Source organism: Serinus canaria, chromosome 2 (assembly GCF_022539315.1).
Source record: "Serinus canaria isolate serCan28SL12 chromosome 2, serCan2020, whole genome shotgun sequence".
Classification (NCBI taxonomy): domain Eukaryota; kingdom Metazoa; phylum Chordata; class Aves; order Passeriformes; family Fringillidae; genus Serinus; species Serinus canaria.
Genome location: NC_066315.1, coordinates 112,768,572 through 112,791,230, shown reverse-complemented (window position 1 = coordinate 112,791,230; position 22,659 = coordinate 112,768,572). Strand labels below are relative to the sequence as shown.

The window sequence follows — 22,659 nt, the reverse complement described above, 5'->3', positions numbered from 1 at the left end:
CATGACATGACACACAAGTATAAAAATTTACAAAATGCACTTATTAACTTAAAGAAGGAAACTATAAATTCTTTGCCTGCATATTGATCCTGTATGAATTATTTCTTCAGTCAGATCAGATTTTCTTCTGAGGAAGATCGTTTAATTGCATATATATTCAGACTCATACAAAAAGAACAACCAAAATTTTTCTACTGTCGTTTTTAATGTCCAGTTCTGCAGAGTTAATGTTTAACTAATGTAACACTTTACTTTCTTTGAAGGTCATGAATAGGTTTGAGTATTCAAGGATCTGAACTTCTGGAACTTTAGTTTAGCAAAGCAGTCATGTCTCTAATTACTTTTATCTCATGTGTAACAGCTAACATTTCTGAACCAATGTGGGACTTCTGTAAGTCTTCACATTCCAAGGGCATCTTTGAGAACTCTCAGCATGGCAAAAAAAGTAGTCCTTAGGAAAAAAAACCCAACCTTTCTGTGCAGTAAGTCTTACATCTGATACTTACATCAGCAAGTAAAGTTTTGAAAGCTAAATGATTCTATAGTAACTCTAGAACAAATCATTTCCATGGCTTTGAATGTGTTCCTTTCCATAAAAGGCCAATTGTATAGTTCATTTTTTCTCATTTAAAATCATGCAGAAGACCTAGCAACTGTAAAATCCAATATGCAACTTAACTGGAAAATTAAAATATCATTTTCAGCATTCTTGCAGTGCATATGTGAGGACAGGTGCAACAGAGCCACTAAAGTATCAAATCCAGACAAAGCACTATATTATATCTGTGGCACTGATTTATTTTCAAGCAGTTAATTTACATTGTTTATCTGTTCTTGGTGCCTTTACCTGGTAAAGTTTTGTGGTCCTCAGTGACTGTGGGGAATTCTTTCACCAGCTCCTTATTCCCCTTCTTAAGAGTGAGCCAGCAGTTGCACTCAAAGTTCAGTTCTTGTTTTGTATGCAGCTCTTGTAAGTGCAAAGACTTCAGATGCCAGCCCTTAAAGCCTGGCACATCATCACAGCTGACTCGAATCTTGTAAACATCTCCCACATCTCCAGTCTCAACCTGCACCAAACAGCATGAGGAAGAGGGTACTGTCAAGGCTGGCTCACTTAGAAAGATTTTCCCCAGTCCCAGTGTAGAATTTCTAAACTTGACAGTAAATGAAGGAAAAGTTGAGTTTGAGGCTGAGATAAGTGTATGATAGACTCAATCCTTTTTATTTCATGGTATAATCATGGGGGAAATGATCTCCTTTATTAGTATTGTAAGCATGATACTCTGCAAGCATACATACTGTAAAAATGATAACTTTGGAGTGAGTCACAGCTAAAATTAGTAATATCTTTGCATTTAGGCTATTTATACAAAAGGTAACACAGAAAGTTGTGACCCTACTGGATAAAGAGAGCATTAACTTACAATTACAAATTCTAATATCAGCAGCCAAGTGAGGTATTAATTTAAAGATGATTACTGTGAGCCTGGAATGGCAGAATTGTTTAGGTTGGAGAAGACCTTTAAGACCATCAAGTCCAACCATGAACACAGCACTACCAAATCCACTAGCAAACCATGTCCCTGAGTGCCACATCAGCATGTTTGTAAATACCTCCAGGATGGTTACTCAACCACTGCCCTGGTCAGCCTGTCCCAGTGCTTGGCAACCCTATTGGTGAAGAAATGTTACTAAATTGTCATTTTCTAAATGGCTTTGCCTAGAACATAAAACTACTTTACAACCAATTCTTCATAAAAGGAAAGGGATATTTCTGAATAAAAATAAATCATTTATATTACAGAAATAACTGTGTAGGAAAACACAGCCCTGTTCCCATACTACATATGGAAATTCAATGACTAGTTGCTGATTGTGGATAATGATTTTCATGACATTAATCACTTCATGATAAGTCTTCTGAATAACTGGAAGTAATGTGGCAGCCATGCACTGGGCAGCTATAAGAAAGATAGGATGGGAAGTGATTTTGAGTGAAACAACTGAGAACTAGCAATTTTTAAAGACAACAATTTTTTTATTAAGTATCAAAATACTTAATAAAAAAAAAAGAGAAATGTTGCCAGTGGCTTTTTTCTTCTCCCATATTGCTGCTTTTTTTTTTTTTCCCATAGCAATCTCAACATAAGTTTTGGTGACTTTCCAGGGAATAAATCCTTTGTACACCCTATAGCATCACAATAATAAACTGAAATTAGCCTTACACAATCATGCCCTGGCTCTGACAGCACCACCAGCAGATTGGCTCCTAAGACAGAGCACAGGCCTAACAGATCAATTTATTTTGTTTCTCAGCAGAGCTCTGAACGTGACAGCCCCTCACTGCTGACCTTGCTCGCTTAAAGCTAGCTCATGTGCATTTGCACAGTGAACACAAGCATGTAGGGAAGCATCAGCTACTTTATCCTAATTAGAGAGGTACTGAAAAAATGTGCTTTTGTCATTTTGAGAGAGTTGGACAGCGTTTTTTGTTACTGCTATGCACATAAGAAATAGTAAAATATCAGAGTATGAAGAGGAATAATTAATTGAAAATAAAGCTACCTGCCCAAACCATTTTACAGGAATTTTATGACTGGTTTATGATGCAGAACTTATGAAAAGAGGCCTTTGGTAGGAAGGAATTGCACTTGATGGATTAAAAGATCCATTCTGGTCTGAATTTCTTGAGGTAAGTATTATAAGTGGTTGCCATGCCACTCCTACACAATTTCATGACTCAAGGCATTGTTTAAGGAGCAGGGAAGAACTCCTTTCCATTGCCTATATAACAGCCCTGGGCTGCTCGGGACCTCTCAGCTCCTGAGCTGTAACTCCACAGTACTCAAAAAGGCCACACAGCAGTAGCTACACAGCAGAAAAAAGGGCACCAGACCTGTCAACTCCCTAAGCCTAGCCTGCCCTGCCTGTCTCTGTGCCATGGTGCTGACAGAGATCAAAGGTGTCCCTGACTCGGTCCCCACTCCTGCTCTGGGAAAAGGGAAATGAGTGGCAGAATTTTGCATCAAGATTTTCCACTCATGCTGTGTATGTTGCAAAGGATATAATTAGCTATGTATCATTAGCTGTGGTGGACTAAGTGGATTAATTCCTTGCAAAATATCATTCCACCTGATTGAACTTAAATGGAGTTATTTGGGTTCATTGAGAGGAGAGTGCACAGGTTCTTCACCCACCTAAACTACAGGTCTTTCACAGACAACAAAGTCATTGCTTCTTCTCTTTCAGAACCAGACTACTGGCTTTTAAAATTATATCCTGCAGATTTTTGTTTCTCATGCAGGGATCCCATGACTGTATCACACAGCTACTCTAAATGCTGTGAACAATTTATTCCATAAAGCTCTCTGTTTGGGAGTTGCAAAAGTACAGAACTTGGTTATTTTTATGTGACAGGGCAAGCTGTAACTCACATTTTACTTTGTCTTCTGCTACCCAAATTTGCAATTTGCTAGGATTCTAAGTTGTCATAAATACATGTGGTATAATCCTTGTAGGAAATGCACAGAGGAGATTTATAGGAAAATAATTCCAGAATACAGGACAGAGTATTTAGAAGCCACAATTGTCCATTCTGTTTCTAAAATCACAATATCAATTAATTCCCTGAGTGCCATTGAACCAGCAAGTACTGATAATCATACTGTTTATGATCCATGGAATTAAACACCAGCTATTTTCAAATGAGTGTATTAGATAGTTTCCTTTTTTTCATGGATTTGTGTTTTCACTTACAGCTGTGGCCAGCATTAGCCTTTTTGTTCAGCCCCATCATTGTACCCAGCACTGCCATTACATCATTCTTGCAATCCTTTTCTGACCAGTTTAGTACAAGCAGTTTTCCTTCGGAATATGATATTCTGTCTTGGGTACCAGAATTGTCTGTTCCCTCCACCAGTGTCTATTAATGGATGCAACTTGAACTTTGAAGACGTATAATCCATCACAAAGCCTGTATCCAGTGAATGTCCTGGTTTAAAATTTGTTGAATATTTGCAAGAGGATACTTTACCTCATTCATTATTATAATTCTCTAATTAATTTTTTCACATTTATTTCTTCTGAATAGCTTTCTGAAATATTCGGAACTTGAAATCTTAGCTCGGTTGGCATGATTTGTCACATACTAAACAACACAATATATTTTCCATTACATGATGGAATTTTTAACAGTGAGGCTCTTAAAATTAGGAGGAGCCACTGGGCTTCTTAAGATCTCAGAGACAGGTAACTGATAAAGATGATTATAGAATTTCATAGTATTTAAAATCTTTTCCTCTTTAACTCACACAGGGCTTCTCAAAGACATCATGCCAAGAGTAATGAAAGCCTTGTAAAGTTATCTGTTTGGGTGCATATTTAAATATAATTCCTTGTGATTCTTTTCTCTGTTAAAACCAGAAAAATCCTGAACAAATCACACCCACCCACCCCCCCTATAAATTATTCTACTCAATAGGGTTTTGTCAAACCTACTAAAATTCAATTGGACAGCCATCTGTCACAAACTCCGGAAATCCTTCTGCTTGTTTAGAGCATCATCTCATGCTGTGAATTGGATTATTGTATTATGTGATTTGAAACTTTCTGTCACCTTTTTAATCCTTAACACAAAATACATTCAGAATTTATTGTGTATTTACCAACAGTCCTACTTTAGGAGCACTATTGCTCGTTTTGTACTACCTCATTTTGTGCTAGTGTTTTGGACAACAGTTTTAGGCATCCTAATCTCACACTCTGTCCCATGCATTCTAAGATTCTCTGGAGAACAGAATGTGCACAATACAGCAGGACCTTCCAAAGACACACTCTATCAAACTTACTCTGCTAACAACCAAGAAACAAAGGTGACTGTGAGAAAGATCTATATACTCTATAAATCTATTCTTTCCATGGGAGATCAGTGATTGATTCCAATCATCACCAGACTACCAAGGAAAAAAAATTCCACCTCTTCACTGGTTTCTTACCATGCTGCCTTCAGTGCTCCTGTCAGATTTCATAACATTGATGCATTCACCTATTTTTTAATTTATTTTTTAAAACCTAGGTGTTCTAATTAAATCCATTCTTTTTTAAGCAGCTCAACTACCATACTACACATTTCTGAGACTACTAGAACCCCACTGTACCTGAGAGCATGCCTCTATTTTCTGTCTTTTAATTTATTCTTTATGCTTGCTATGTGCAATTAAACTCCACCTGTTCTTTCACAGGAGTTGATTGGACATATTTTGGATGGAATAATCATTCTGAATATGATACACATCTGTGCATATACTTGTGTGAGAACACCTGGAAAATCAGGAATTTGCATGCCTTTCTGTCCTCAATGTGCAATAAATGTATCTCTGAGATCAAAATTAAGCTTTCTGTTTCAAAACTATGTGAGCTGCTTATAGCACATAACCTGTTGTTCTTTTTACTGCACTATATTATTAAGGATGTTTGTCTAGGACCAGGATCTTGGGGGGAGGTTAAAAGTTCATTTATTCGTGCTTTTTGGAAAGCTGAATTCACAGCTTGTCCTCATTGTGATATCACGTTCACGCCTCCAGCCTGCTGCTACAGCAAGAAAACATCAGCAAAGTTTCTGCATGCTTCTGCACAGTCTTAGTAAGAACAAAGAAAGGGAAAGCAAAATGAAACTGGGTTTATTGGCTCAAGCACCTAAAGAGGTATGAGGGTGTTTATGGAGATACCTGTGAATCCCCAAATGCCCCTTTATACCAGAGCTGCTATTCTGTAAGCTGCACTGTAAGCAATGCAGCAAAGAGATAAAATGTCATGCACAGTAAATAATGCTCAAACAGTACTAACTTCTTCCTACAGAGCAATAAAAACAAGGTCACAAATAGCTGTGGGGAAAATACAGGCACTAACCCAAAGTCTACCCAAAGAATGAACAAGCATTCAGACAGCTGCTGGGGTGGAAGGCTACAATCCATAATGTACCAAGGATAGTAGACTATGCGAGACAACCACAGCTGACACACAGAAATACAAATTTCTCCTGGTGTGATACCCAATCATTGAAATTAGGCAGCCTTAACAAGGAATATGTGCCACTTGGGAAATTACCAACATGCTGGCCGTAACAGCATCACTGCTTTATGCAATGGTGCTTGCCAAAATTCAGTCAGCTGGTGCTCCTGCTCCACAGATAGATTCTGCCTCTACTAACCTCCTTGGTTTATGCTCATGGAATAGGATAAGAAGATTGTTTTGTTGCTCAGTGTGTTTCCTGTGTGTTTTCTGATAAGCAGCTGCTTCCTTGTCCTTAAGAAATCCCATTTATCTTTTCATTTACTCCCCATAAAGTTCCTAAATTGCTTTAGCTTGTTATTTAAACTAAAAATTCAGCCTGGATCAGGTCATTACAATGAGGCTTTGACATAATTTTCTAAATGTAGTTTTGCCATTGTTTTCAGAATGTTTATTGTAGCCATTGAAAAGTCTTTCTGAGGTGTATAAAACTGCCTCAAATTGCAAGCTATTTCTCCCATCTTGCTGGCTAGAAGCTGTACTTCATGACAATCAACAGAATTTCCAATGACCTAGCCTAGAAAGCCAGGGCAGAATTGAAGATTTAAAAGATTGTATTCAGATGAATCCCCTCAAATCATCAGCATGTGTGTCAGGTGCATGGGCGGTCAGGACGGTGTTAGGGTTGGTTTTAATACTGGCCATCTATGAGCTATTGCTTCAGGGTTCACCACACTTTGATATGCATGAATGCATTCTCCAGTGATTTGTGATTATCCAGAAAAATCCTCTGCCTGCTGACCTGAGAGGCAGAACAATCCTGTGGAGAGTGGATGCTACTTTACAAAGATGGAAATGAAGGAAAGAAAAGCCCACTTATGTCCCCTGGGTGTGCTGCCCAATCCTTCATCTTCTGCATTCACAAATAATTGTATATTGCCTTTTGTGTGAACTTCAACTCAGGAATCTTTAGGGATTCAGAAAAAATGCTAGATGAACTGGTGAATGCAATAAATTACACAAAAGAGTCCATGGTGCTGGCTGTAGCAGAACAGGACTAGCAGGAGGACATGACCCAAGACCTATACTTATGTCATTCCATCTTTGTAAATAATTACATCATTTTTTTAGCAGACAAATCAACTGTATATATATGTATATATAATGCTAGTTATTTACCCCCACACCCACACACATAAATACATATATCTATACCCATATCCATATATACATATATATATATATATCCAAGAGGGCAATGTATGTCAGGATAAATTCTTTGTAGTACTGTATATTTCTGACTTACAATGAATTCATCAGTGGCTCTGGGGAGAAAGCACACACATCCTGGGGTTTGTGGACAAAGCAGAAGCTCATTGCTTTTGCCCTTTGAGCCATAAATCACAAGGGTCCTTTTACACTCCTGTGGCTCTGGGGAATCTCCATCTGTTTTAACATGCACTCTCCACTGTTGTGCTAAAACAGGAAAAACATTTTTAGCATCACTCTACGAATTAAACAGTTTTAGGATCAATGGTAGAGAGCAATGGATGCCTTTGAAAAGAAGAGTTATAGATTACCATGAGTTTACATCCCATTTTCTATAATAAATAATTAATAATTAATTTTTTACAATCTCTTGAAGATAAGTATAGCTGAGATTCGATAAATATAAGACAATTGTTGAAGTGGATATGAAAACAGAAATTAATACCTAGGAAGCAGAAAAAAGACACTTTGCTTAGGGGTGTTTTTTGCATTCTTTGTATCAAAATAGTTGTTTTAATTTCAGCAATAATTTCAATACATTTCAGTTCTTAGAATGTTCTTATGTAACATGAAAAGAATATTAATATTTTGAAAGACTTGTATGTGATACACTTGTAAGACCTGCTGGCTAATACCTAACCAGCTAAACAATGAAACTTCAACTATTTTTCAGATTTTTCTAACTTAATTTGTCATGTTCAGTCAGCTCATTTGTCAGATCAGATGACTCATTAGGGTTGAATACAAAATTCAGGAAATTTTGAAGAGATTAATTCTTTATTTTTGAAGAGATTTTATTCTCATCTCATGGGTTGGGCCTTTTAGAGGTTGTTTTTTGGTAAGTCACTCAGAGCAGTGTTAGAAGTCCAGTATGCCACTGGGAAGCTGTTTCAGGTGTGGGAAGAATACAGTGTCTTACATGGATACTATAGTTTAGGAAGCTACTTAAGTGCTTGAAGATAAATTATCCTCTGAATTCAAAGGAATTGTTTGTTGGAAAGACACTTGATCCTTGCATGGAAAGAGGAACTTAACAGTGGAAGCAAATTAAAAGCTTTTGTTTAGACTGTGGCAAATACTGTGATAATACAATAATTTCCTAATGGGACTGATATAAAGAGAACTATTTTGTGATTTTGTGTAAGCCCCCAATACAATATGCTGAATTTTAAAATAATTTCATTTAGAAATAAATCAGATGTGACTTTTTCTTACAGAACTGTGTGCTTTTTTTCCTACCTTTTGTTTTCTTCTGCCGGCTTAAAGAGGGAAACTAGAGGAAAACCTTATCTGGTTGCCTTGATTTATAATTTTCCTCTTTTTTCTTATTGTTTTCTTAGATAATCCTGTTTTGGTTTTGGTTTTGGGTTTTTTTTTTCTCTTGTTATAGAACCTGTTTCTGCCTTACATCTGACTGTTCCCTGACTCTTCTGGGCTCAGCCAGAAAACAGCAGGCAAATACTCATCTCACAGCCAGTCTTCTGAGTAACACACAGGCTGAAAGGCTCCCTCCATCTGAACTCTTATTTTAAGGTCATTCCCAGCAATGAGTCAGATGTAGTGTGTGGAAGATCCACACTTTGCCTAATGAGGAACTTTGGCTGTTTGATATATGTGCCAGCTTTGAATTTTATCTCCTTGTGCCAGGTTGGCATGTGGTACTCTTCAGGGTGTCACACTTGGTGAAGTCAAGCATTGTTTGAGCTTTTGTTGTTCCTGAGCACTCCAAGGGTTTATGAGGAGCTTCAAATTTTTACAAAGACTCCCAACCTAGCCCTGAGTCTCTTATCCTGTCCAACCAGGCTCCATTTTGAACGTTGTCCCAGGAACACAGCAGAGAGGAAATTAAGATAATTTTGCAGTTCTGTATTTCCCAAGTGGAGGAGTTTTTTCTCTTTGTGATATCCCTCTGCTCCAGGAGAGAGCAAGGCCCAAGTTAAGAGAAACCACAGATACATAACTGGCTGTTCCCTCCTCAAAGAGGCAGCATGTTCACAGAAGGTATTTCAAGCAAGGTGATTTATTTTAATTAATATCCAGGATTGTGTTTTTAATTATTATTTCAGTAGGAAGGCTAGGACACCAGTTGGAAGTTTTCCAGGGAATAAATCAATGGTTACAGATTTAAGGCCTCTTAGTGTCTGTGATTCTTTATTCTCCTACACTTACTTTTAATGCTTCTACAGTTTATTAAATGAACTAACACAGACTGACTGCATTTTCTCTCAGTTCAACAAATTCGTTTAACCTGCTCATGCCAGAGGAATCAAAACATCCTTTGTCTAATATTCCATTCACTCAGACATCTACTTGGTGAGGATGGCTACATGAGACAGAAGACTGATGCCAAGTATTGACTGTGTTCAGTGATTTCTACTCCTCTCCAGGAGTGAAGTTGTGGAAGTGAGATAGCTGGGCTTCAATAGGTCATTTTTCTGTGTTTCATCTGTGTGGCCACATTAAAAAAGACTTCTCCCCTCATATCACTGACCTGTGTTATCTTCCTTTCAGAGTGATTACTGTGTTCATGTGTTATTGTACCTCTGCAGCTTACACCTAAAGCTAGAGCCATTTACTTTGAGACACCAATGCAGGAAGCACTAAAATGTATAAGCAGGGGAAAAAACAGAATTCTGGGGGGAAATGTGTCTCAGAATTCCCTCTTTACTATAATGATATAGCCAAGAATCTGATTCACATTACAGAGATCTATCCAGAGATATGTTAGAATTAGGGATAATTTCTTGACTTTCAGAAATTAAATGGGATCAGTATAACAATTTCCTGCTGGAAATTCTTTTAACCACCAATCTGGAAGTTTCTTATGTAAAACCACAAAAATCAAACCCACAACGATTTCTGTACATAGAAATCTGAAAATAGCAAAACCTGAAGTCAACATTTCACCATATAATTCAGAAAGCTGAAAAAGGATGTTTTATTTTGTGGTTTTTTTAAATATGAGCCATTTATGTATTTTTTTAAGGATTTCCAAAAGTGTTTTTACAATACATTATTTCAGGAGTTTTTTCACTCTGGTGTTTTTTGGTCTTTAGACCTAGAATGACATTCACACTTTGCCAGACATAGGAGTTGGTTGCTTATTTCCTGAAGATTGTAGAAATTTGTGTTGCCTTGAGGCAGAGCAGTCAGTCTGCTTAATTCTTTTTCTTAGGGATTTCCACATTTATCTGGCAATGGAAACATGCTGTTGCTGCTTTTCAGAAGAGGGTCCATTCCCCTTTAAATTTTGGAATCCTGTGATTATTCTTAGCCCATTATCAAGTACTTGCAAGGAAGGGAATAATTCCAAAACAAAATTAGTCACGGCAAAACTTACTGAATATTTTCTCTTTTGATATGAATTTTCTATATGCCCTAATACCAAAAACCATGCACCACAGAAGAACCAGCTGAGAAATATCTATTAACCAAACTTTGCTACTGAACCACACTTTATTTTCCACCCACAAAAACCCACAAAACCTCAGGACACCCTACAGGCATCACATTACAGGGAGCCAGCTCCTTTTAGCTGACTGCAGCGAGGATTTCCTTGGAACATACTGTGTTGTCTTGTCTCCTTGCTTTGAGAGAAAATGATTTCCTATGTGCTATTACAATAAGTCATCTATTTTGAGGCAGAAAAGGAAAATAAATAGAGAACACAGAAGGAAAAACCAGTAAAATACCCCTAGCATGTAGGAAACTTTTAGAGAGTAAGAGAAAGTCAATCAAAATCAACTTCAAATCCCTCAAATCAACTTCATTTGAGAGCTGAGAGCATCTGTCTGCTTTCTCCACTGGAAAATACACTTTCTCTATTTATCTTGCATCAAATGTACAAGGAGGAATCAGAGGCATACAAATAAATCTATTCCTATACCTGATTTGCCAGAGCCTCTCTGTATTGTGTAAATGTACAAAGGTTACTGAGAAAACTTGATATGGGCAGACTGCATTTTGGCAGAATCCATAGCCAGCAGCAGCAGTCACAGGGATCTGGGATTTATGCTTCATTAGAGCTGGCATAATGCCAGGCTGGCTGAAAAAGAACAGAGAGCCCTCAAATAACCTGCCTAGCAATTATGACTTTCAAAGTTTCCTTTTTGGCTAGGTGGTTGAACAGGTTACTAGCCTCATCCAAAGTGAGTGAGATTTCTGACCTTCAGAGTGACTCATAAAGTAATTTGTTCTGCATCTGGTGCTTTAAACTTGACCTAAGCACATTGATCTTACCCTGAAAATCAGCAAACACTGAATCATGCCAATCAGATTTTTATGACTTTCCCTGAAGCCCATTTGCAGAGTGCAGCTCATACAGAATATGGCCAAGTGAGTGCCTAAAACATTGGCTCCCTAACATCTGAACTTCCACTTGCCTCTTATTCAGTAAATATCTGTTACATGGAAAGTGCTCACCCCCACTCTGAAGGGGACTGCTTTTCACTATTCTACCATGTAGAATCTTCACTGCTACAGGTGCTGGGAGAATCTAAGGGAATATTTTTTCCTCCCAGGACTCTGCATCACTGGAATGGTCTCTTTCCAGCTCTGACATTGGCACTGAATCATAATAGAATGACACAGAACTGATTACAGGATATCTTTCCAAACCTCTTCTGATGGTTCCCTCCTCCAAAGCTCAATCATGGAAGTTCTATGAGATCACTGATATGGCAACACAAATTAAACTGTGAGAAATCAGTCCCAACCACCCTCTTTTTTACATAAGGAATAAAAGTCTAATCTCTGACCTATCTCAGTTCCTCATTGGAGTGAGCCCATGGATAAAGCTAAGAGTGCTTAAGAGCAGCTCAAGCTAAGCTGTCATATTGCTAACTGACAGATAATTTCCTAAAAATGTTCTTCTCTTTTATAACCTCTTTTTTCAGAAGCTCTGATCTCAATGGTCTCTGAGTCCTCCTGGACATCTTGGCAGTGTGACATTTCAAAAGCTGGTTAAGAATAAGCCACTCCTTTCTCCTCATAATCAATATATTGAGTCTGATCACTCTTGACGCTCACAGACATTGAGCAGCCTGTGCATCTGTGCCTGCTTACTATAACATAATGAAGCATGAAACTGTGCTGGAAAAAATTTTGAACTGGTAGTAAAATATAGTCTATTTTCTGAACATAAGGTGAAACAGATATTATGGCTGTTTCTCAGAACTGTGCACTTAGCAGAATGCAGAATCCAATTCCAAGTCACTGGTGAAAATCAACTTTCTCTGTGAGAAAGTCTTTAGTTACTGGAGTTCATCACTCTCCTTTTGTCAAAGTCATGATTTTGTGGAATAATAAAGCTGTTGGCTAAACTGTTTGATTGAATGCAAATTATTCCATTTTCACTGAAACTGGAACTAGATTGAGAGACTAGGACTCATCCTACAGAAAGCAAGTCACTGTTTTCAGAGGCAAATGGAAACATTACTTTTTTCAGTTTAGTTGTTCCCATGAAATTCCCAGAGAGAGTTGCACAGAATAGCCATTTACAGTTAAATGTTCATAAAAATATGTGTGTCAGTCTGTTTCTCTTTTCTGGTTATGAAGAAACACAGAGATGGTAACTATTGCATTACAGGGATGAGAATGTTTTTGTAGATATAGAAACAGAAAGCTGGGTGGAGAGTTTTTTATCTATGTCTTTTTATTAATTAAGCAGATTTAGGCAACTGAATGCACATACTACCTTTAGTTTCACTGCAGCATTTGGAGTTTAAGCTTGCATTATTTCTGGCTTCTTTGGAATTTTGACCTGAAAATGCTTCCACTGACACTTCACAACACATTTTTCAACTTGCTGATGTTTGCTAGGGGACCTGTCCCCAAGTATTAAATGACAGTGACATTGGGGTAAACAAAAGAACACTTGAATCTCTTCTCAGAGGAATTCCTGGTTGATTTCAGAACAGAATAGGAGTAGGAAGAAAACCAGAAATGGTTTCTGTGTTTTGTCAATTGCTTATAAAGGTTTAGTCCTTCCTGTAGAGTACTGCCAGCCAATTTGTCATGTTCTCTCACAACTGATATACAAGAAAACACACATACAAATGAGGTCATTTGATCACATATTTCTCACAATACTGATTTAAAATCAAACAGCAAAAACTATGGTATAGAAAACAATGGTTGGAAAACAGCTCTTACCATTAAGAAATGTCTTCATTGAACTGCCATGCTCTAAAATAGGAACAGGAAAAATAATTGTGAGCTAGCTTTATTAACACTTTTTTCTTAAGTTATGGTTGTATCTGGAAGGGTTCTTTAGTAATAACGAGGCATGAAGTATATACTGCAGTTCTATAACAAATTTTCTTTACCAGAATACTTACTATTGGCAGTTAGCTCCCTCTCTGTTTTCCCATCATCTTGATATTCATCTAACCATCTTTCATTGCAAAAACAAAAACAATAAGATTAATAAAAACTATTAGTATAGTATGCATCATCTGACCATTATCTTTTGTCTCCAATAGTATTTTTTATACACATTTTATCAAGTTACACCTTGAAACTACTTTGAGGATCAAATTTTCTTTTATACCTTCAGCACAGTTGGCCTTATTCACATAAGAAGAATTTGGTTCAATTTGCTCCAGGCAAAGAAGAATTTTCATGGAGGTGTATGAAGTGAGTAGTACTATATGGAGTACATTGTGTGAAATACTAATTATTTATTGGTTCAGAGACTCAACTGTACATGTGAGAGAGTTATAAAACCTGCAGTGGTTAGTTATAGTTATTGCACTTAGAATTATATATAAAACCTTCAGGTCTGGAAGTTTCTAAAACTTTTACAGATCTGCTGCAATAAACTGAACTTCTGTTCTTAATTTATTTTTCTTTTATACTGATGAACTTAAGGAGCTTTTCTGCAATATCATTTCATTCATACTCCTTACAGTTGAACCCCCTTGTTCACACAATATTTCCCAACCTTCAACAATCTCACTTATTTAAAAATAAATAAATACGTGCTCACTATCAGCTTCTATTCTATTGACTCCATGTTGATGTTATATTTGTTTAAACCCAAGATCCATAACACATTTCATTTCTTGTATGGAACCAAGCTCTATGAATAAATCTCTTATGCTTGAAGTCTAAACTCCACTGTATTTCAACTTTTTTGCAATAAATAGCTTGATTAACTTCTGAGACCTACCTCCTCATTCCATCCTAAGAAACAAAAGATCACTTGCAGTTTCTAAAAGTAGAAAGCAATTTTTGACAAAAACTGGACACAGGACTCAGGATGCAGCCTCACCAGTGCCGAGTGCAGGGAGCAATCACAGCCTTGGTGTACACCATCGCTGATCCAAGCCAGGCTGCCACTGGCCACCTTGGCCACCTGGGTGCACACTGGCTCGTGTTCAGGGGGCTGTTGACCAGCTCTTCCAGATCCTTTTCTACCAGACAGCTTTCCAGCCACTCATCCCCAAGTCTGTAGCACTGCATGAGGCTGCTGTGACCCAATGCATCTCCCTCAGCACCTCTGTGTGGATCCCTTCCATCCCAGTAGACTTGTCTGTGTCTGAGTGCTGCAGCAGGCCACTGACTCTTTCCACTTGGTTTGTGGGGTTTCTTCTCCTTCCCACTCCTTTTTTCTAGCTCAGGAGCTGGCTACAAGGAGAACTGGTATTACTCTTGAAGACTGAGGGGAAGAAGACACTAAGTGGCTCAATCTTCCCTTCATCCAGTGGGTATTTTCTCTACTTTTCTCTACCTCACCAGCTGTGTCAGGAGTTTCTCTTCCATGGGCTCCAGGAACCTCCTAAACTCCTTCTCCTCTGCTGCCTTGTATTTGTAGTCCCTCACGAGAACAACTGGCAATTGTGAGACTTCTTCCAGCTGCTCACATGAACTTTTGTCTGCCTCTTCCTCCTGGCTGGCTGGTCTGTAACAGACCCAGACCCTTCTGGCCTTGCTGGCCTTCCCCCTGATCCTTACCCATAAATGCCCAACTCTATCAACACCCCCATCAAGCTCTAGAAAATCAAAATACTCCCTGGCATACAGGGCTGCCTCACCTCCTCTCCTTCCTTGCCTCTCCCTGCTGAAGGGTTTATAGTCATCCACTGCAGCACTGCAGCTCTGCAAGTCATCCCACCCCTTTTCCATGATGGCAACAATGTCATTTCAGAACTTTACACACAATACTTCTTAAAAGATTGAGAACTGAAAGCTTATTTCATTTCACGTGGTTTCTATATAATTTAGATTAAAAAAAAAAAATTAAAAATCAATGCACCTTTCCTCTTATGCAACATTTGGTTTGAGACTTCTCTGCATTAGGCTATTACTCCCTTCCATGCCAATACAGGAATTTTTTCCTTGTCTTCAGCTGCAAAATTTTGCATCACTTTTATGTTGAAAAACTCTGGGGTATTGCTCAAACATCTAGTTTGTGGGCACATATCTGCTCTAAAATTTTTTCACTACGTTGCTGGCAGGTAACAAATTCTTTTTCTCCATGAATGACATACCTATTACAAGGAAATACAACCTCGTGAGCTTCCTCTCCTTCTTTATGTTTGATGACAATCTTATCCAGGAACCATCCACTGCCTGTGTTGAAATGACAAAAGTTTATAATGTGAAATCATGCTATTTTTTAAAATAAATTTTAAGAAAAAAAGCCCAGATTATCTTTTTCTAGCAGAAACACAGATCATATTTAGACAGATCTCATCTAAATAAATAAGATATATTAACAGAATGAAAGCTTTATTATTTTTTGTGTCTCCTAAGAGATGCAATTCTTTTCTGCCTTTGCCTGTTTTAATTTTAAGAGGGGTGGGTTTTTTCCCTTGGAGACAAATACATGCATACATCTCTGAACTGTCAACACCATTCACATCCCAGCCTACATCTTTTGATTATTCTCAGTAATCAAGCACAAGGATGTTGGGACAAATCTGTTTATGCCCATAATCAAGATTTGTGTGAAAGCTGGAAATTTTTGTCCTCTGTGAGTGAACTTCTTATTGCATATACAAAAATATTAATTAACAAATCTTTAAAACTTATGTTCCCATGTGTAAATGGAGTGGGGCTGCAGCCTTGGAGGGGGTTTTTACGTCTTGGTGCCAATAACTGGCAAAACTGAGGATCCAAGGATCCAGAGCCAGCAACCAGAAAGACTGACTGCCTAAGGCCAGCTACTGAAGGCCTTATACATCCATCCAGTACATATTTTTTTTTGTATTTGACCCTGATGGACTGTTGTTCTGCTCAACTGGAGAGGGTAACAGGCAAAGGCCACTTGTACTATTTGTAAGTGCTGAGTTCCTGCCTGTGTTGGTGTGCGTGGCCAGCTATGTGCACACATTTGTCTTTTAGAAATGTGTTTGTGTGCATGTCAGTGGGGAGCACACACTCAGCCTTGCTGCCGTGAGACCAGCAGGCATGGGGCTGTGCAGTCTCACTTCTGCTGGGCTACTGAGTTAATCTTTTCTCTAACTGCACTAACCACTGGCACATCCATGCTGATCTTGTAGATCACTTCCAATGACCATCCTAATGACTGGTCTGATTGTCCTGTGAAGCCCTTCTCAAATATCCTGTTCTCACTGTACTTGCACCACTCAAACTTGCCCTATTGCTTATGAGGTTTCACCTGATTCACACCATTTCCTGATTCACACCATTACCCACCAGCACATTGCTGCAAAACAGCATGCAGGATATTCTGGTCAGAAAAAAAAATCTTATTTATCTTTATGCTTTGTCTCCTGGCTGCATCTGAGCCTGGAAGTTCGTAGAAGGTGGCAGTTTCTGTCACATAGAAAGGGTATCCCCAGGTAGTGCATGGAGCAAACCCTGCTCCCTAGGACAAAAGTCCTTCACTTTCCTCCTTCACAGTAACTGTGGGGTTACACCTGTGCCCTGGGAGCCCCAGAGAAAACATATGTTCTGGGATCCTTTCAAGACAGACTCCAAATCAAGAATTAAGACTCAGGCAAGTTATGAGAAAAAGGAGTACCCCACCTCTGAAGGAATCCTCCTTCCTCCTTCTCAACCCCCAAAAGGCTGAGTCTCTCTGAGCCACCATCTTTTTCCAGCTCTCAAGCCCTCAGCCACCTCAGGCTAGGTTTATGTAGGGCTAGTCTTGGATACAGTTCAAAAGATGTCTGTGAGATCTGTCTGTGCTGAGTACAATGAACAGAGAATTCAATCCATTGTCCTGTTTAGACAGTTCTTCAAACCCACACATTTGAACTCCAATGTCAAAAACCATCTTGAGATAGCTCAATTGGGTTACAGATTTGTAATGCTGATCCTGCTAATCTGTGCTGCCTGTTAAAGGAGATATCAGGGAAGAGAGCATGGCACAGAGCTGTGGGGAATGGAGGGAAGGTGGGCTCCACCACAGTGCCTTTTGTGTTATGCCTTGGGTTACTACTGTGTGAAACTTTTAGGGTTGCTGAAGGCAGCAAACTCCATGGAACTACAGGAAACAAGATTACACACCATTCCAAGGCTGCACAGTTATGGCTATTGCTGTGATAGTCACAAGCCTGCTCAGAGCCTTGGGCAGTACAGACAGCAAGATGGGCACTGCTTGGGGCCATTTCAGAACAGAGTAGGGTAAAAGGACTTTTCTAATCTGTCATCAGTGAGGCCCTGAACTGTCTAAAACCCCTCTCTTCACTTAGCTTCTCCCTAGATATTAATCTGCAGGCATATTTGCAGTATTTACATCTTTGGTGTTCTTAAATGTTTTCTCTTCATTTACATCATTCCAGGGAGATGCACACTTCTTCGAGGGCCTGCACCCAAAATTCATCTCATTACCAAATTTTTTCTTCTTCCCTCAAAAACCTACAAGCTGAATGCAATGTCACTCCCTGGAACAGCTCCACATTGACTTTCACAGATTAAATGTACAATCAAATCTTCTACAATTGCCCAAAGCAGTGAGGACATTGTGTTATAGCTACTCAAATTTTGTCAGGTATTCAGTTCTCAGCTGCTGAATATCTTTAATTCCTTCCTGGATAGTTTTCACTGTTTTGTGTAGTGAAAGATTGTCCTACCAGTGTGAGCCCCACTTTTGAGAGTTTTCTACATGCAAATAAATAGTGCTTTCTCATAAATAACTGTGAAAACAGAGAGTAGAATAACACCATATGACATTAAACTCATGCCCTTTTTTCTGTCCATTACCACAGTTTTTCATCTTCCCATCACAGTGATCAACCTGCAGGAAGACTTTTTATCACTGCAAGACCTTCTGTCACATTTTCTATGAAGGATGCAGCATAAACAAGTGCATTGGGTTTAAAAAGGACTTGAAAACAGACTGGTCTCTAGGAAATTAAATCCTACCTGGACCAGATCCATCATGGCTAATCAGAACTTTCTCCAAGTCTCCCAGTGAGACAGCCTTTATGCAGAAAATATCCATCTGTGGAACCATACAAGGAAAATGACAAAAGTCTTAAACATAGCTATTGCTTTGACTCTAACATTATAGAAAAGCTATTTTCTAATCTTTTGTTTGTTTGATTGATTGTTTTCAAAATTAATATAGTTTTTTTATATTCATCCTGGCCAAGCAGGGAGGATCCTTTAAAATTTTCTAAGGTAAATAACACCTGAAAATTACTCCCCAAAGACAGCACTGATACCTTTGGCATGGCACAATGACCAGTTTCAATTACTTGGTTGTATCTACATTATATTTTCTAGCCCTATGTGCCTTATCAAGTTTGGAAAACATACTTGGGAATACAGATTTAGAACCTGATTCTAAAATCTACAGTGATCTGTTCAGGACAACTAAAATGATATTGTTATCATTTTATCTATACATGCAATACAAAGAACCAAAATACCCAAATTCCAATATCTAAAGCTCTCAGAAAATGGCTGATCAAGCAGAAAAAAGTATCCATATGATGCAATTATGTAAGGAATTTTGAATAAGGAAAATGGTCAATGCTTGAATAAACCTTGTAAATAAAAAGTTATTTACATTTTCTGATGAAACCATTTTCTAGCCATAATATATTCTTATTTATCAGAAGCAGCACTGTTTTTACTTTACCTGTCCATGTCGAAATTTAACATTATTATTCTTAGATCTATGGAGCTTCCTTTTGCCAGCATCTCCTCTTGTCCCAATGAGGTTGATATAAACATTGGAATCTGTTTCAGCACCAAGTAAAGCACCTGTGTATACATGGACCTCATACACCAACACTACAAGAAGAAAAAACTTGAGATTATCCTCGCAGCTTGCACAAGATTCTAAAGTTTCCTCGTCAAAATTTTTCCAGAAAACTCTATTGATTTTCAAGCTTGCAAGTAGCAACAGCTATCCATGACTTTGTCACTTCTAGGTTCAAATCTCTTAATTCTCTCCACAAAAAGTATGAAAACACCGAGCTTAAGAAAACCACATCATTCTGAGCACTGCTATGCATTGCTAGTTCACGAAGTCTTTCTTTGAAATTTATCTGGAGACCACCAAACTATATCGAGCCATCATCTGAAATAAAAGCTACTTTACACTGGTACCAGAGCATTTTCAACCTCCAGATTTATACAAAACAAATATCTGGGTTGTTAACCTTTGTTCCCTCTTAAAAGAGGAATAACAACCACAAATCCAAGGGGTTTTAGATTGTCACCCCATGTACAAAGGTGGGAAAGCAGATGAATAGCTCCCACACCTACAAAAAATGAACCCTGCTTTTGAGGTTTCTACATCTGTCTCTGGTGAATGATAGGACTGCCAAAAACAGCTGTCAGTTAAAATACATTTACAGCTTTCTAATGCCTCTCCTTATAGACTAGACCAAAGTCTTACACACACAAAAATATATACATCTTAAAAGAATTCTGCAATATAATTTAGAATCACTGTAACAAGATTCTCTATGCCCCACTAATATTATTTTTATACCTGTCCAGATGTGCAAATTTATTTTTTAAGAATTCTTTGCAGTGATCATATACTATTATGTTTCATTTCAGGTTTTCTCTCTGTGGTTAAAAAAAAAAAAAATCCTGTTTACATTTTAATGGCATTTTTTCCATGCAGTGTTTCCATTCTAATCACAGCTGGCCATTTCTGCTGCTGTGTAGTAGTTCACAGGGAAGATTACTATTTCATTTATGTGTAATTTTAACACTTCTTAGGGGTGAAGAAAAGTAATAGAAGTCCTAACAAACACAATTAGTTCCTTTAAAGAAGGAACGAAGATGAAAACAGAATATAGCAAAACAGAATATAGCATAATATATAAAATAGTATATATAAATACATTATATATATAGATATATATATACACACACATACATAAAATCTACAGTTACAATGTAGAATATTAAAACTGGACTATACTCTACAAAAACTAGTTAAAATACTGTTACCCTTAAACCACCATATAGCTATTAGAATCTTACATTTCTATGCAATTTTTATTCACTGGCTCCTAAGGCAGCTTATAAAGCTCAAACATCATTTCGTCCACCATCACTGAAAATCAGCTACTCAGATTCCCAGATGAGAAACTAAACAAGTAGTAAAATAATACTGCAAATACTTGAGGGAGAAAAATATCACCACAAGTATTAAAAGATAGGAGGAATGTTATGGATAGACTCTATGCTTAATCAAATTAGGGTATTTCTTTTAATCTGCATAAAATTCTCCAAAACCACTGTGTCTCCAATTCTCTATCACTATTACAACTGGGACTCTAAATAGAAGTGGTGTTCCTTGACCAATTTTTTTATTTTCTGTAATTCCAAGCACTCATTGCAGCTCTCACATCCATGCATTAATGTACCAACATGGCTTGTGAAGTATAAATGATCTCAATAATACACACATATCTTCAAAAATTTTAAGAGCCTTTTAAAAACTAGTTGCAAGGTTTTTAATATTAAAAAATCATGATAAAACAAATTCTAGATATGCATAGCAAGTAGCAAAGATAAATTGACCTGATAATTAGCATAATTGAGCTATATATCCCAATTACATTTTATATCATAACTGCTAATATAATCATAACTGGCCAAAGGGCAGAGTATAAGAGGTGGAGCAAAATATGACAGAAAACATGCAGAAAAGCAAAGAGCCACACTGACCATGAAGGGGCAAAATATTTAGGAGTGAGAAAGGACAAAGGTTACATTTCCAAAAAATAAAAGCTTAAAATTATAATAATCTGTGACCACAAATTTTAATAACAGGGCTGCACTACCCAGGAAGAAAGATGCTGCAGGTAGTAAAAACAGGAACATATTGACTTAAAATCTCCTGCACGCTTTTACAATTTAACTTTCTTAGTTTTGAAAATGCAAACTATCTGTGGAAGGAAAGGAAATGGTATAGAGTGTTTATGTTATGACTGTTTACATAGAAAAACTAGTATTACTTACAACTACAAGTAATTTCCATGATCAAAAATAAAAAATGTAAGTAACTATAAGCACAATTTTAAAGCATATTCAATGAGGTTTTTTTAAGAAACCCTTTAACAATAAATGTTTATGAAAACAAAATGCCAACAAGTCTTTTCATGGAAGGAGAAGAGAACAAGAGGTAATTATAACACAACACAAAGATATTAACAGATAAATAAATTACACTACATTTTGTAGCACTGTGCATCTCTGTGGTAACCAGAGAGACGATAACGATCCAATCATTAAATAGAGCTTTCCTTTGCTACCAGCCTAAATAAATCAGTCTGAAGTAGACAGCATGCACATCTTGAAATGTAAAAAAACTGGAAAATATTTTCCATAGTTTCTTGTGTCTATACATCTCTCACCATCTGTAAAATGTTAGGTCTGACATTTATTTAAGCTACACAATTATTTATATAGGAAACTTCTTAACAAAAAAAAACAGTTTGTGCTCTGAATTTTTCTACAAATATAGACTACTACAATACAGGCTATTATATCAGGATAGTAAAAGGAATACTTATACTCCTTAACTTGAGTATATGTTACAATGCATGTCATGGGAATTACACAAAAAATAAAGCAAGGAAAATATTCTCCAATACACACATGCCTAATTAGAACATGGTGAACATGGCCACTATGGTGAAACACCTGCATATTCAAATAAACATTCACTAAATAGATTGTGGACATTAAGCCCTTTCTGTGCAAATGGAAACCTAGGCACAGACCAGCCTGAGAGGATTCAAATTGTTCAAGTTTTATCAATCAGTTCCTTTAGATTGCAGAGCAGCTACAAAAGGTGCTACTGCTAATGGCTCCTGAGCTAAAGATTGCTTAAAGCAAAGAAAAAGAGTCATGGTGCCACTGTGTCACAGATAAAACAAGGTACACCAATTGTTTGATGGGACAGTGCAACCAAATCTGGAGAACAAACCTATC

The 22,659-nt window shown here is 37.6% G+C and overlaps 1 protein-coding gene across 1 annotated transcript in view; it reads right to left on the bottom strand.

Annotated features, from left to right (window-relative positions):
* LOC115484049 (lipoxygenase homology domain-containing protein 1-like) overlaps nucleotides 1-22,659 on the bottom strand; it is a 126,439-nt gene that overhangs the window by 65,690 nt on the left and 38,090 nt on the right. Inside the window, exons 12-17 of the mRNA XM_030227673.2 lie at nucleotides 19,337-19,491; nucleotides 18,616-18,694; nucleotides 15,771-15,852; nucleotides 13,617-13,672; nucleotides 7,316-7,485; nucleotides 848-1,067 (exon numbers count right to left, since the gene is read on the bottom strand). Coding sequence (XP_030083533.2) covers nucleotides 848-1,067; nucleotides 7,316-7,485; nucleotides 13,617-13,672; nucleotides 15,771-15,852; nucleotides 18,616-18,694; nucleotides 19,337-19,491 — 762 coding nt within the window. The remainder of the gene's footprint in view (nucleotides 1-847; nucleotides 1,068-7,315; nucleotides 7,486-13,616; nucleotides 13,673-15,770; nucleotides 15,853-18,615; nucleotides 18,695-19,336; nucleotides 19,492-22,659) is intronic.